The sequence below is a fragment of the Labeo rohita genome, chromosome 17 (genome assembly GCF_022985175.1).
Source record: "Labeo rohita strain BAU-BD-2019 chromosome 17, IGBB_LRoh.1.0, whole genome shotgun sequence".
In the NCBI taxonomy this organism is placed as follows: Eukaryota; Metazoa; Chordata; class Actinopteri; order Cypriniformes; family Cyprinidae; genus Labeo; species Labeo rohita.
Genome location: NC_066885.1, coordinates 4,377,321 through 4,393,157, shown reverse-complemented (window position 1 = coordinate 4,393,157; position 15,837 = coordinate 4,377,321). Strand labels below are relative to the sequence as shown.

Below are 15,837 nucleotides of genomic sequence, written 5' to 3'. Positions count from 1 at the left end.
GCATCAGTGACTTTGCGTTGAGATTTCACTTCAGTCCATTTCCATTCGAGAACTGCGTTTCCACCGTGTCGCGTGACGTTTTTTTGCGCTTGCTGAATTTGTGTTGAACCAAAAGAGTGGCGAAGTTCTGAATCAATATTATTCACTGTTACAGCTTGAAAATCTGATCACATAAATGTTCATTTGCTTTGGTTTAGACGAACAGAATAATTCTAGTCATAACATGCTCATGTGAATGTGAAGAGCCCTTGTGAAGAGTTGACCATGTCATTATTTCTTTGCTTGTGCTTGCGAGACGTTGCTGTTTGTGTGTGTATATTTTTCTAGTAAAATGATACATTGTTGCACAATATCTTTAGATGTGCCTAAAATCATTTGTGATATGCAAACATATGAGACTAAAGTAGATATATTTACAGTACAAAACAAAATTATACATTTTGCTCCACAGGTAGAGACAAAAGATAAAATCAGAGCTGCGATAACATCAAAATGTCGAGAAATTCATAGATTGAATCTCATGAAAACATGTCCAGGACGCATTTCACCCCAAAATCTATTTTTAAAAAATACAAAAATAATTGTTTAAAGAAAAAGCCTCTTTTAAGTTAATTAAATTTTTTTTTTTTGTTTGTTTGTTTTTGTTTTTGTTTTAGTTTTTGTTTTTTGTTTTTTGTTTTTTTTTACTTTTTATATCTATTAAACACATTTTCCCCTCAAATTTACCTGCAAATGTACATGCAAATGCAAACTCTAATTACAGTAATGCATCCAGATGTTTTAGTTTTGAGTTTTTGTGAAATTCCTGTTTTTTTAAATGCTTGTTATTACTAATACTATTTTTTTTAAATTAGATATAAAGGCAGAAAAACATTTATTAATAACTTAATACATTAATACTAATTTTATTAATAATATTTTACATTAAAAAAATGAATATGAAATTAATCCTGACAATCTCACAATTCAAAAATTTCATAATGGTCCTAAAAATAGTGTACAAAATATAACTTCTGATTTTGGGATTATATATGACCTGGATATGTGTTAATATTAATTTTAGAATAAATAATATGAATTTAATTAAATTAAAAATAATTTTACTCATATTAATTAATATACATTATTATTAATTTATTTCTTGTATTAAAATTATTAATAAATTATATAATTACTTTTTTGCATTACAGTAATATTGAGATTTTTGAGATTTAAACTGTTTGAAGGGAGACTGTGTTTAATTCCCAACATATCACAATGCAAAAAGTGCATAACTGACCTAAAAAGAGTGTTTGTTTTATATGTGACCCAGAAATGTTCTTGACAGGTTTTGTGAGATTCATTCACAAATGTCTTACATGTTCTTTGCAACTGTGGCTAAAAATTTCATGTACGTGGATCTGAGCGAAAGCGGCGATTGAGCTCTGTCTGTGTCACTGACCGAAGGAGAGATGTCAGTCATTGTCAATACAGAAGCTATGGAATAAAACGCTCTATGATCATCTGAAACGCCTGCTTATTCCTGTCTGCTCCTGTCCATTTCCATCCAGAACATTCTACTCTCTCTTAAACTATATATTTCATCTCTTTGCATGCAGAACTTTCCACAAGTCTATGTCTTAAGTAACTACCGTCCAAAAGTTTGGGGTCAGTCAGATGTTTTTTTTTTAAGAAATTAATACTTTAAATCAGCAAGGACACATTCAATTCATCAAAAATGGCAGTAAAGACATTTATAATGTCACAAAAGATTTCTATTCTAAATTATTAAGCTGTTAAACAGTTTTCAGCTTTTTTAAAATGTCTATTCTGCTCACCAAGGCTGCATTTATTTGATCTAAAATACAGTAAAATCAGTAGAATTGTGAAATATTATTGCAATTTAAAAAAGCTGTTTTCCACTTGAATATATTTTAAATTGTAATTTATTTTGTTAATGGAAAGCTGAATTTTCAGCATCTATACTCCAGTATTTAGTGTCACATGATCTTTCAGAAATCATTCTAATATGCTGATTTGCTGCTCAGCAAACATTTCTGATTATTACAAATGTTGAAAACAGTTGTGCTGCTTCATATTCCTGTGGAAATCATGATACATTTTATTTTTCAGGATTCTTTAATGAATAGAATGTTCAAAAGAACATTTATTTAAAATAAAAATCTTTTGTAACATTACAAATGCATTTACTATTACTTTTGACCAATGCGTCCTTGCTGAATAAAAGTGTTCATTTCGTTTTTTAAAATTCAGATACCAAACTTTAGAATAGTAGTGTATGGTTTAAAAAAAAAAAAAATCTTGTTTCGTTCCATTTTCATATAACTCGTATTTTTGCCTGTGTGTTGTTGTCTTTTTGAGTCACATATTCTTTACATGAATCTTCTTATAGGCAAAGGCAAAAAGACGTCTCATTTAAGCAGGTCCTCATCAGGCTTTGAGTCCAGCCATCTCTCCTCCCCTGAGTTTCCCATCCCACCCCTCTGCCATTCCAGCAGGTTGAACCCACAAACCAGACAGGACGCTCCACTTCCACTGCAGATCGACTCCATCAAGAGTCTTCATCTGAGAAGAAACCACTGCATGTTCAGAGGAAGATTCCTGAGTCGTAGTTGCGGCGCTCTGGATCACCCGTCGACTCAAACAGAGCTTAGGAAACTTTACTTCTCAGTAGAGGAACTTCGTCTGCATCAAAGTCCTGAAGGAATGCAGCAGCCCTTAGAAAACATCAGGCCTGCTCCTGAAATAGTGTCTGAAAGTATTGAGGAGAGTCCAAGTCAAGGTCAGGAGAATCTTCTTACATCTGACGAGTCAGAAGAGATTGGAAACAGAGCTCAGCCATGTTCAAGTGTTTCAGTGGTGGAGTATGATCAGGTGCCAGAAGATGATGATCATCTTCCAAGCGCACAGCGCATGAAACCACCAGTTCCTCCGAAACCTCTTCCACCACCGTTATTGAAGATCAGGGACGCTGGAATTGAGAGAAAGGAGGTTTGTACAAGCACATCGAAGTCAAACACCGGCCCGGAGGTTCCCAGGATCTCAAAGTCACTTATTTACAGACCTACAAAGAAAGTTCATTCAGGGAAAACGGCCAATCTGGAGACGTTAGTGGAGGAAAAGTTAAGCTCTGATGGCATTGACCTCACAGAAGAGCCATATTCTGACAAGGTATGTTTTTTCTGACTTCATTTATTGTTTATTTTAAAGATATTGACTTTCTGGACGCTGTTAAAGCTGTGGTGGATTTCAGGCATTTACACTGAAAAATTAGACTGAATGATCTTAAAAAATAGTCTCACTTCACATAAAAATAAATGGGAAAAATTTAGAGGGGAATAGAATCTGCAGATAATCCACAATTAAACTAGTCTTTGTGTCTGTCATAAATATATGCAAAACCTAATAAAAGTATATACTTATGTCTGGAAAAAAATCTAATTTTCTAATATATATATATGAAGAGTACTGGTACTTCTGATTGGGCTGAGGGTGGGTTTTTAGCGAGTTTGAAGAAAAAGTATTTGATGGATGTATAATATGTGTCAAGAGCATTCACTCAGTATCATTATCTCATTTTTGACCAAGATGGCTTTTAGCTGGTTTTGCATCTGAACTCTTCATATATATATATATATATATATATATATATATATATATATATATTAGGGCTGCACAATTATGACAAAAATCATAATTGTCGATTATTCCCTTGAAATTATAATTGCAATTATTAATTACGATTAGCAAAATTCACACTGAATGATGTTTTGAATAGCTTTATACCATTGTTTGAAGCAACTGCAAGTCACTTTTTATATATAGTTTCTTCTTTTAATATAAAAAAGTAGAAATTACAAATTAAAACAATGAGGGAAAAAAAAAACGTTAAGATAACCTGTAGGAAAAATACTCTCTCTGTCTCTCTCTTTCTTTCACACACACACTCACACGTTTGTTTTTGTGAATTGTGGGGACTTTCCATAGACTTCTATAGTTTTTATACTGACCAAACGATATTGTCTATCCCCTAACCCAACCCTAACCCTAAACCTACCCCTTACAGGAAACATGTTTGCATCGTTACACTTTCAGATAAACATCATTTACTATTTTTAATCAATTTCAGGTTTTACTATCCAACACAAAACAAAACAAGTACACACACACACGCACACATCTTAAAAAGTAAAAAGCAGAATAATGTGTTTTTTTGTAATTGTGCCTTTGAACGATTAAATAATTGTGCCATCTGTAAGTGTAATCACGATTAGAAATTCGATTAGTTGTGCAGTCCTAATAAATATATATATATATATATATATATATATATATATATATATATATAATATATAATATAGTATACTATAAATATTTTTTCTATTATTAATAGTATTTATATAAAAATAAATGGTGAATATTGTCTAGTACTATGAAATTACCTCAGAATACAATATTAAAGAATAAATATAATTAAAACAAAATATACTTCAATCATTTCATTTAAATATATGCTTATTGCCTACAGACCGCCACTGTATTCATTGAAAATAGTCATTGTATAATACTAAAATCTTTTTAGTTTTTTTCTATTTATGATTGATTTCTATTTTTTTAATATAGAATAAAGTGTTAATATAGCACCATTCCCCTCAAAATACAAAATAATGCTTTAAAAAAGTATGCATGCTTATTGTCTGCAAAAATGACCACCACTGTATTCATTGAAAGTGGTATTAAATATTTTTCTTCTATTTATGATTATTATTTATATTATTTTATATAGAAATAAATGGTCAAAACCACGACAAACCCCTCAAAAAAGTATAAATATTAGTGAAACCAAACAATATTTCATTTAAAATAAAAAGTTATGCTTTAAGCGAGAGTTAAGTAAGTCCAACAATATCACAACAAACTAAAAACACTCCTTATAGCAACCAGCTACTTGTATAAAAATCCCTCACATTTTCTTCAGAAAATGTAAAAGTCTAGTGAGTTAAATCTAGTTAATATTCTTTATTTCTGTTTTTCAGCATGGCCGTTACGGAGTGCCGTTTTCTCTGGTCCAGAGATATTCTGAAGATCTGGACAAACCTTTGGGTGACATTGCCATTGTGATCGATCAGACGAGAGTCCAACAGCTTTTAAAGCAGCATCGTATAGCGGTGAGTCTGTGCTGATGACTTACAGCATGATGAGTGTCAGTTACACGTTCTGGACAAATGTGTCTGACCTTGTCTTTACTTCCTATCTCACAGATCCCATTGAGAGGATTGTCAGAGATATGTGTGATTCCTTGAGCACGTCATAATGGATTTTAGAACTTGGAGAGCAGCTTTGGAGAACGACAGATCAAAAGCACATAAATCCAGCTTATAAAACACTGGTGAACTGATTCCTGAAGTTTAAATATCATGAATCAAAACTTGCAAGGGCTGGAATGATCAAAAAGCAGCACTGCTTCACTGACTCTTCTAGAGGAATTTGACTTGCTTTTGACTTAGCAAAATGTTTTTCAAGCTAGAAATGTATCCTTACCTGACTTATTCTGTTCTTTTAGGGTTTAGACAGCACAGTAGAAACTAAAATAGTTTGACTTTCATATGTGGCTGTGTTTTGAATGAAGTCACTGATTGACTGAGTGATTTGTTTTTAATCAACTTTTGATTTGAATAATGATCTAAATGCAACAGTTCCAATTTAAACGACTGTTTAGGAGTTTGTGTGAACCGTAAATGTTGCCTATGAAAATGTACATATAATAGTGACTCTGAGTGTAAACCTACATTTGTTGTAATAAGTTTTGGAGTACTGGATAGGTCATCATCATCATTTTCTTTTTCTCAAAAAAAAGCAGTTTTTTATTATTATTTTGATATATATATAAAAAAATATGCCCGGACTAAAAAGCATGTTTTCTGTATGCCACATTGTCTTATATTTTCAGCAGTGTTCAAACTGATTTCAAAACATATTTATTTCTTGCTGTAATATAGGATTTATTTTCTTGTAACATTTATCATACTTATTTTAATCTGTAACATTCTGTTATGAGATAAAGAAGGGTTCTGTTATTTTATGGACTGATGCAAGTTGGTATGAATGAACTGTGAAAGGTTGTACATGGATTTTCAGAGACAAATGTGTTTTAAAAACTAATAAAATTAAAAGGCTCTTAATTTATTTATTTTCATAATATAGCCATTTGACTACATACATATAACTTGCAAACGCTGGAAATGTAAATTGTGGGATATACAGTACCAGTCAAAAGTTTTTGAACAGTAAAATTTTGAATATTTTTAAAGAAGTCTCTTCTGCTCACCAAGCCTGCATTTATTTGATTCAGCGTACAGCAAAAGCATTCAAATTGTGAAATATTTTTACTTTTTTATTTTCTGTTTTCTAAATTTTCAGCATCATTACTCGTCTTAAGTGTCACATGATCCTTCAGAAATCATTCTGCTGATCTGCTGTTTGAGAAACATTTATTATTATTATTATTTAAAACACTACACTTTTTCATTTTCATGTATTCTTTGATGAACAGAAAGATCCAAAGATCAGCATTTATCTGTTATTAAATGCTGTTCTTCTGATCTTTCTATTCATCAAAGAAACTTGAAAAGAATCTACTCAGCTGTTTTCAACATAATAATAAATGTTTTTTGAGCAGCAAATCAGAATTTTGAATGATTTCTGAAAGATCATGCGACTGGATTAATCATGCTAAAATTTCAGCTTTGAAATCACAGGAATTAATTACATTTTAAAACATCTTCAAATAGAAAACAATTATTTTAAATAGTAAAAATATTTTAAAATTGTACTGGTTTTGCTGTACTTTAGATCAAATATGCTTGAAAAAGAGACTTCTTGTTCAAAAACTTTTGACTGGTAGTGTAATATGCTTAAACTATAATATGTGCTGTCATATGTACCTTATTTCGCAGCTTGTAAGTAATAGGCTGCTATTTTTGTGAATGTGCCAGACTTAAAGGGGTCATCGGATGCCCATTTTCAACAAATTGATATTATTCCTTAGGGTCTTAATGAAAAGTCTATAATATAGTTTGGTTAAAGATTCTCAATGGTTGTGTAAAACAACACCATTTTTACCTTGTCAAAATGAGCTCTGCAAAAATCAACCCATTCTGAGGGATTGCTCCTTTAAATGCAAATGAGCTCTGCTCGCCCCGCCCCTCTCTTCTCGCTGTGGAGTGACGAGCCCATTTACTTTAGCCGCATTTAGCGCGTTTAGCCGTGAAACTTGCTAACTAGCACGTTATTAGGAAAGGTGATTGCAGAAATTCATTTTAAAAAACCCTTATACTCACTTCTGCTGTAGATGAAGCTGGATCACAAATGATTTGCACAAACATAGACGCATTTATGTAGATCGGGAGGTGCATTCCCTTCACAAACAAACGTAATCTACTGCATCTTCAGCGGCTCAGATGTCAGGAGTAAATGACGACCACTATGTTCATTATTACATCCAGCAACACCTCAATCGGAGATATTCTTGTCTAACTTACATGCCTGCTCCGGTATCAAAACAATGGACGTTGATCTGTCAACAGCTGATTTAAGGTGGGTCTGAAGTAAGACGCTCATGTCAATCAACTATGGTGGGAGTGGCCTTTGTCAGTGTGACCCCACATCGACAGGCATCTGAAACTGGCTTGATGTGAAAAAGGGGATATTATTTTTACAGATTAATTAAAAAAAAACACTGCATGGATTTTTGTCATTATAGGGTAGATGTGTAAATACACTGCCAACACACAATGTTCAAACAACATGAAAAAGTGAACTTTGCATCCCATGACCCCTTTAATTTCCATCTATAAGAAGAAAAACAATAAAACTATTTGCGATACAAACCAGTGTGTTTATGATGATGAAAATCCGTTAAAATAATATAATATAAACAGACAGTTTGCAGTATTAATCAGCAAAACGAACTGTTGTACAGCTAAATAACTGGAAAGGAAAGACACCGAGGTTGCGCACATTGACCGCCGCTCGTACCTTAAACACTTGGTTGTAAACGCCTTGGAGGAAAGTGAAATGTTAGCAAAGTCTAATTTGCCATTTTACGCCTTGGGCCACTGAAACGTTATTCAACCATGAATATAAGTAGGCTGTATGGCAGAGAGAGAGAGAGAGAGAGAGAGAGACACAAACTGGGGGACTGACGCCCCCAAACCTCCCATGCGCACCTGCAAGTTGACGCCACCACAACACGTTGAAGTTTAGATACATGAACACAAGGCGCTGCTCTGCTCCTCTGAGACCAGTATGACATCAGTGGTGTGTTATTACAGAATACATATGGTTTATCATCTCTCTGGATTCTCGTCATGAGAATATGATGACTTTCAGAAATCCTTCCTCTCATAAACACTTCGGCGGCTACATGCGCGTAAGAAGCCGGAGGGGAAACTGGCTTGCGGTGGTTTTGCTCCGAATATCACGCCGGGATTTGTTCTTCTGCCTGACCGCTCTCCTCATATTCTGCCTGGGCTCTGTGCTATATCAGTTAAAAGGAGAAGCACCAAAAATCCTGCTGGATGTGGGTTATTATCTCGGTAAGACCTCAAACATACGCTACTGTGTGCGTTTATCAGGAGTCGTGGGGTAAGTTGTCACAGTGGAACCTGCTGCCTGATGTGACAATATATAAATATTTGTCTGTAATGTCTATATTGTTTCATGTATTTAGTGTTCATCAGTGGTTTTTAACCAACATTTTTTACTGTTTTGAATTACCATGTTTTTTTTTGTTTGTTTGTTTTTTGTTCTTTAAAAAAAAAATAATAATAAAATAAAATAAAAAAGAACACAAGCATTTTGAACTTTTGACGCAAAACCTCATACAGTTGTCAACATTTGAAGTGGATCAAAAAAGTTCATCAGAGTTGCCCTAAGACAAGAACGGGTATTGTTTTGGTTTTAGGACAACTTTGATGAAAGGTTTTGATCCACTTCAAATGTTGACTACTGTATTTTATTTGTAAGTTAATAATAAATTAAGTACATTGAAAAGGTCCTTTAAAAGTATTGTATTTAGGCTCTGAACAGATCATTTGTTGCTTACACAGTAATGAACATGTATGTTTCCTAACATGTCTAACTAACTGAATGTATCTTAATGGTTCATTAAAGTTATAAAATATTAGCAAAGTCTGTTACTGTAGTTCTGTTTTCAGGTAAATGGCATCAGTCAAGGTTCATAAAGAGTGGACTGTCAAAAGTTTCCTCTCTCCACTATGAGTCCATACGACACTGGTGTTGTTTTTGGCTTTCGGAGCAGCTCATGAGACCCACTGGTGAATTCCACACGAGTCCATGTAAACCAGTGATATGAGGCCTTTCATTGTCCTATAATGAAGGCAGTCATCAAAACTGATGGAGGAGTGGAAGAACCTGTGGATTTGGACAGCATCAGTTCTTGAAATACTTATATAAAAGATAGAAATCTTACATTTTAGTATCCAACCAAATATTATACAGATTAAACTTAATGAATGTGAGATTATTGTGGATGGATGGAACATTTGGCATTTCATCACAAGAACTATAAAGATTGTATCACAGTGACATGCACAGTTATAGTAGATTGCGGGTGTGCTTCTATTCATTTTTATTTTATTTTAAACTTTCTAGGGAGATTTGCTGGTGGCCATGGATCTTTAGCACCCAGAGTAAGAGCATTGCATGTCACTTGTGACTGTAGTATCCTGTACTCAACTGATGCATATACATGTTTATGCCGTTATTACGTAAGATGTTTTTTTTTAGTGGAAACGCTTTGAATGTTGTAAGATTTTTCTCTGTTGCAGGCTTTACCTTTCCCAAGTCAGGTTGTGTATAACAGGGTTGGTAAGTGTGGCAGTCGCACTATAGTTTTGTTGCTGCGCATGCTGGCGGACAGACATCAGTTCACCCTCATCTCCTCTGATATTCACAACAAGACCAGACTCACCAAACGTGAACAGGTAATCAAAAATTATTGTTGTCAGTGAACAATTTCTTAGCTGCCATTGAATTAATCACTATAATTCTAGTAGGTCTATATTTCATCCATCAGCCAATGCTGAACCATCACTAGTAATTAGTTTTAATCATTCTTCTTTCATTCCTGTGCAGGAAAATCTAATAAGAAACATCAGCACAACTCCTCAGCCGTTTCTCTATACCCGCCATGTGCATTTTCTCAATTTTAGCAGGTACGTTGATGCATTATCTAGAACAGTCCTCCAGTTGATATGACAAAATAAATTCAAAGATCTGAATGACTGTATCTTACTTAAACAGAAAATATTGATTTTAATTTGGTTTTGTAATTGAGTATTTACTTTAATGCTCATTCCCAGCTAACAAAAACGTTCTAAGAACGTTTTGCCATTGTTCCCATTACTTTATGAAAACATGATTTCTAGTTTTAGATTTTCTCTGAACATTCAATGGAACATTCCATTTTGATAGTTTTGGCAACCTTAAGAGAATGTTACTTTTGAATGTTCTCTGAACATTTAAAAATTGTTTTAAAAATTTAAAAACATTTAAAACATTTCAGATAAGACATTCCATGAGCAACGTGTAAATACACTGCCAGTCAAGAGTTTTTGAACAGTAAGATATTTAATGTTGTTTTTAAAAAGAAGTCTCTTCTGCTCACCAAGCCTGCATTTATTTGATCCAAAGTACAGCAAAAACAGTGAAATTTTGAAATATGTTTACTATTTGAATATATTTTAAAATGTAATTTATTCCTGTGATATTCTGATTTGCTGCTCAAAAACATTTATTATTATTATTGTTATTATTATATTGAAAACAGCTGATTAGAAATGTTTCAGGTTTTTTTGATGAATAGAAAGTTCAACAACTTTTGTAACATTATAAATGTCTTTATCATCACTTTTAATCAATTTAAAGCATCCTTGCTAAATTGAAGTATTAATTTCTATAATTTCTTTGCCTAAATGTTTCTTGAACAGCAAATCAGCATGATTTCTGAAGGATCATGTGACACTAAAGACTGGAGTAATGATGCTGAAAATGTAGCTTTGATTACAGGAATAAATTACATTTTAAAATATATTTAAATAGAAAGCAGTTATTTTAAATACTAAAAATATTTCACAATATTACTACTTTTGCTGTATTATGGAACAGATAAATACAGGCTTGGTGAGCAGAAAGAGACTTCTTTGAAAAACTTTAGAAACTTACTGCCCAAAAACGTTCGACTGGTAGTGTATTTTTTGTGCTGACATTTTGAGAAAATTATTAAAAGACCAGGAAACAGTGATTGACATTACTTGAAGAATGTTTGCTCATAACTTTTGAGAGAACCTTGCCAGAATGTTCTGAGAACATTTCCTGTTATACTGAGGGAAAATACTGGGAAAAAAAGGTTGTGAAATATTCTATTCCACAGTTAACAGTAGTACTGTTTTGGAAGCTTTCTGCAAAGCCATTTTAGAGTTAAAGGTGTTTATTGCCAAATATGTTTGGCATATCAAAAACCAAACTAACCCTGCTCTTTACTTCCATCTTTGCCATGAACGATGGACATTATTTGAAAATATCAGATTATTCCAGACAGCTGTGTTATAATCAGAGCTAAAACAAAAAAGGTATATTCTAACATGAGTCCTCTCTTTACTTTAATCAGGTTCAGAACGGATGAACCTGTGCACATCAACATCATCAGAGACCCCATCAACCGATTCCTGTCCAACTATTTCTTCCGGCGCTTCGGCGACTGGAGGGGAGAAGAGAATCACGTCGTCCGAACCCCAGGGATGAAAGACGACGAAAGATACTTAGTAAGAGCTTTAAAACAAATGCGTTTCTGAAGAAAGCAGTAGTTCAAGCAAGGTTAAAGAAACAGTATGGATTAATGAAAAGTGAGTGAATGAACAGTGAATGGGCCGTTACAGCTCTGAGCTGTCATAAATGAAGTGTGTATAGCACCGTACACATGAATGCCTCCTTCACTGCTCAGCGGGCAGCTTTTATTAACATGGTTTACTCAGTCTATATTTAGTTTGAGACTGACTGTGCTGCTGCTTTTCCTGTCAGTCATTAGTGTGACGTGTGGTAATGCTTTATAGGCGGTGTACAATGTGTACATACAGTATGACGTCATCAGGGAAACACAAGATGTTTACAGTTTCTCTAAAGATACCAGTGCAGTTATATTCATGGGTGTGCACGATTTCTGTTCAAATACTAATTTTCATCGGTTCCTTTTTCCATGGAATGTTGTGGTTTTGTTTGCTTTGCAACAGGAAATAGCCAAGTATGGAGACTGATATGAATGACCCCACAGTCACAGTACTTCTGTGTTCAGACCCCTTGTGGATGAATGTATGAACACACCACTGTTCTCAGAGCTTCAGTCCAGTTTAACAGCACTAGCAAAACTAACTGTGAAATTGTTGGCTCTGACAAATTGCTTTTGTTTCTCTATAGATAAAAACATCAGCTAAATGCATAAATGTAAATATTTCCAACATGTTCTTCCTGACTAAAGGACATCAACACGTGCATCTTGGAAAGCTACCCTGAATGCTCCAATCCCCGTCTCTTTTACATTATCCCGTATTTCTGTGGGCAGCATCCTCAGTGCAGGTGACCTTTTGACCTTTATACACCTATGTGACCCAGGACCACAAAACCAGTCATAAGGGTCAGTTTTTTAAAAATAAGATTTATACATCATCTGAAAGCTAAATAAATACGCTTTCCATTGATGTATGATTTGTTAGTATAGGACAATATTTGGCAGAGATACAACTATTTGAAAATCTGAGGGTGCAAAAAAATCAAAATATTGAGAAAATCACCTTTAACGTTGTCCAAATGAAGTCCTTAGCAATGCATATTACTAATCAAAAATTAAGTTTTGATATATTTATGGTAGGAAATTTACTAAATATATTCATGGAACATGATCTTTACTTAATATCCTAATGATTTTTGGCATAAAAGAATCATTTTGACCCATACAATGTATTTTTGGCTATTGCTACAAATATACTCCAGTGACTTAAGAGTGGTTTGGTGGTCCAGGGTCACATATGTTACTTATATGATTCATTTCAAGCATTTTTATCTTCAGCTTCAAAACAGTGATTCAAAAACAAGAGATCTGTAAATGTTCAAAGCTTCATGAAGCAGTGTTTCAAAAGAGCCTATAACTGTCAACAGATGCCCAAGAGTGATCTAGTGTCATTTATGGTGCAATGTTCTGTCATCAACTAGAGAGCCGGGTTTGTGGGCACTGGAGACGGCCAAGCAGAACGTTCTGGATCACTACCTGCTGGTAGGAGTGTTGGAGGAACTTGAGGATGTGCTGCTTCTGTTGGAGAGACTCCTTCCACATTTCTTCTCTGACGTCTTGAACATCTACAAAAGTCCAGGTGAGACTTTTTCTGCATATTTGGAGATGACGTTAAGCATGCAAGCTGATGTTTAGATGGTTAGTTGGTAACAAACTTGGTTTGTTTTTTTAGCATCAAGATTTCAGGATAAGTTCATATAAGTTGTTTATTTCAGATGGTTTGCCTGGGCACTCCACAATTTAATTGTAGTTACTTTATTTGCACTTTTTTAATTAATTAAAACTTTTAATGTAGTACAATGTCAGAAATGTTTTAAAAAGTACGAATGTTAGCTATATTAATTCATATAAAAATTACTTACATTTTTTAAATATTAAATTATATAATAATACAAATTTTAAATAAATATAAATTATTTAAATTATGTTTATAATTTGAATAGATTTTTAATATTAGGTCAGATTACTTAAATACAACATTTATTTAAACATAATTCATATATAATTTAGTATAAAAATAAATATTTTTAAATATATTTATATATATATATTTACATTTACATTTAAGGTGTTATATTTTATATATATATATATATATATATATATATATATTCTGAATTTATTTAAATAGAATTTTATTAAGATGTATAATTTGTATATATTTTCAATATTAAAACTTAAAGTTAAGCTTTATTAATATTAATTTTGACCCACAAAACCAGTTGCAAGGGTCAATTTGAAAATATTTATTGAGATTATAAATCATCTGAAAGCTGAATAAATAAACTGAAATTTAAAAATCTGGAATCTGAGGATGCAAAAAAAAAAAATCATAACATGGTGATAATCGCCTTTAAAGTTGTCCAGTGAAGTTCTTAGCAATGCATATTACTAATCAAAAATTACATTTTGAAATATTTACAGTAGGAAATGTACAAAATATCTTCATGGAACATGATTTTTACTTAATATCCTAATTTTTGGAATAAAAGAAAAATCTATAATTTTGACCCATACAATATATTGTTGGCTATTGCTACAAATATACCTGTGCTACTTATGACTGGTGTTATGGTCCAGGGTCACATTTATTATTAGACTTTTAATCTTTATTAAAATTATATATATATATATATATATATATATATATATTTGAATCTGTATTTCTCTCTTCAGACTATAGGAAGCTTGGGAACATGACGGGCACTGTACGGAAACAAACTCCTAATCTAGAGGCCCTGCAGGTGCTTTATGAGCGCATGGAGTACGAGTACAAATTCTACAACTTTGTCAAAGCTCAGTTCCACCTCACCAAGCGGAAGATTGGCCTGAGATCTGGCCCAAAACCCTCCAGACATTATTCCAGTGCGCTTCAGAGGAAAGACCTCCAAGAAGAGCTGGAGGAAGAGGAAACTGAAGACTCACTCGAGTGGACCGGACAGACCTGAGAGATGCTCTGAGACCCGATCAGATACAATCAACTAGAGTCTAAAATAACTGATCATTCAGGTCCTACTAAACCATAAAACTGGACAAAGCTTGAAACTCATGACTTTATGTTCATTTATAAAAAAGAAAAAATGATTGCACTGAATGTTATCAACATTCTTAGATTGTAGAATATTTAACATTTTAATAACTTGATCTATATATGAAGAGTTCAGATGCAAATGCCTGTAAGTACACCTGACATTGTTCTTTAAAATGAGCATTTCTTTCTGGCTCCTATGTATAGGTTTCTATGTAAGTACTTGTACTTCTGAATGGGTTGAGGCTGGGATTTAGCGCATTTGAAGTGAAAGTACTTGAACATATACTATGTGTGGAGAGCTTTCACTCCGTATTGTTTTTTTTTGTTTTTTTTTTACCCAGATGGCTTTTAGAGGCTTTTGCATTTAATAGCCATTTGTGAGATGTAGAAGTCATATTTGTTTAATTCTCTGCCCATTTTTACATGTATGAATGACTGGATAGACCATTTTATCTTGATTTTAAATTTTATTTTTTGCTACATCCAAACAGACACAGAAAAATGACAGATTTTGTGGGAGAAAAAAAATATTTGGAGGGTATTTGAACATTTTTTCCCCATTCATTTGCAGATAAGGTAAATAATACATATTGAATACTACTATTTGTAATTAAAACCTCATGACTACTGAACCTATTACCAAAACTGTATATATTAGTGTTGTCACTATACCAAAATTTTGACTTGATACGATACCACTACTGAACCGATACTACAAAAAAAACACAAAACAACAGGAAAAGTAATTGAACAATAGATGATCCAAATGGAGATCATAGTTATTTTATCTCTTAAAACAAAGCATTTCATCCCCACTTAAAAAAAATGAAAATAAAATAATAATAATCACATGCCAGCGCCACTACACAGGATTATGGTGAACAACTAGCGAGTTTGCCATACTGGTAAGTTAGCTTAAAGGATAAAGCCAAATCTTTTC

At 33.1% G+C, this 15,837-nt stretch overlaps 2 protein-coding genes across 6 annotated transcripts in view; both read left to right on the top strand.

Annotated features, from left to right (window-relative positions):
- Positions 1 to 6,213, top strand: part of sash1b (SAM and SH3 domain containing 1b) — a 112,377-nt gene extending 106,164 nt beyond the window's left edge. Inside the window, exons 20-22 of one of the 5 annotated variants that reach the window (XM_051133461.1) lie at positions 2,393 to 3,171; positions 5,037 to 5,168; positions 5,262 to 6,213. In XM_051133461.1, the coding sequence (XP_050989418.1) occupies positions 2,393 to 3,171; positions 5,037 to 5,168; positions 5,262 to 5,303 (953 nt within the window). In that variant the 3' untranslated portion in view covers positions 5,304 to 6,213. The remainder of the gene's footprint in view (positions 1 to 2,392; positions 3,172 to 5,036; positions 5,169 to 5,261) is intronic. The other 4 variants (XM_051133462.1, XM_051133463.1, XM_051133466.1 and 1 more) reach the window with 4 other exon arrangements.
- Positions 6,214 to 8,305: 2,092 nt separating this feature from the next.
- LOC127179867 (uronyl 2-sulfotransferase) lies at positions 8,306 to 15,230 on the top strand. The gene is made up of 8 exons (XM_051133645.1): positions 8,306 to 8,597; positions 9,676 to 9,713; positions 9,852 to 10,007; positions 10,159 to 10,238; positions 11,693 to 11,846; positions 12,557 to 12,654; positions 13,288 to 13,445; positions 14,543 to 15,230. Exons 1-8 carry the CDS (start codon positions 8,378 to 8,380, stop codon positions 14,812 to 14,814), a joined length of 1,176 nt encoding a protein of 391 aa, XP_050989602.1. The 5' UTR covers positions 8,306 to 8,377; the 3' UTR covers positions 14,815 to 15,230.
- The last annotated feature ends 607 nt before the right edge of the window (positions 15,231 to 15,837 follow it).

Bases quoted from the DNA above. Each gene is read 5' to 3' on its own strand.
- LOC127179867 (XM_051133645.1), top strand. From the start codon at position 8,378: ATGATGACTTTCAGAAATCCTTCCTCTCATAAACACTTCGGCGGCTAC. The intron at 8,598-9,675 runs GTAAGACCTCAA...TAAACTTTCTAG, and splicing joins GGATGTGGGTTATTATCTCG to GGAGATTTGCTGGTGGCCAT. The intron at 11,847-12,556 runs GTAAGAGCTTTA...TCCTGACTAAAG, and splicing joins AAGACGACGAAAGATACTTA to GACATCAACACGTGCATCTT.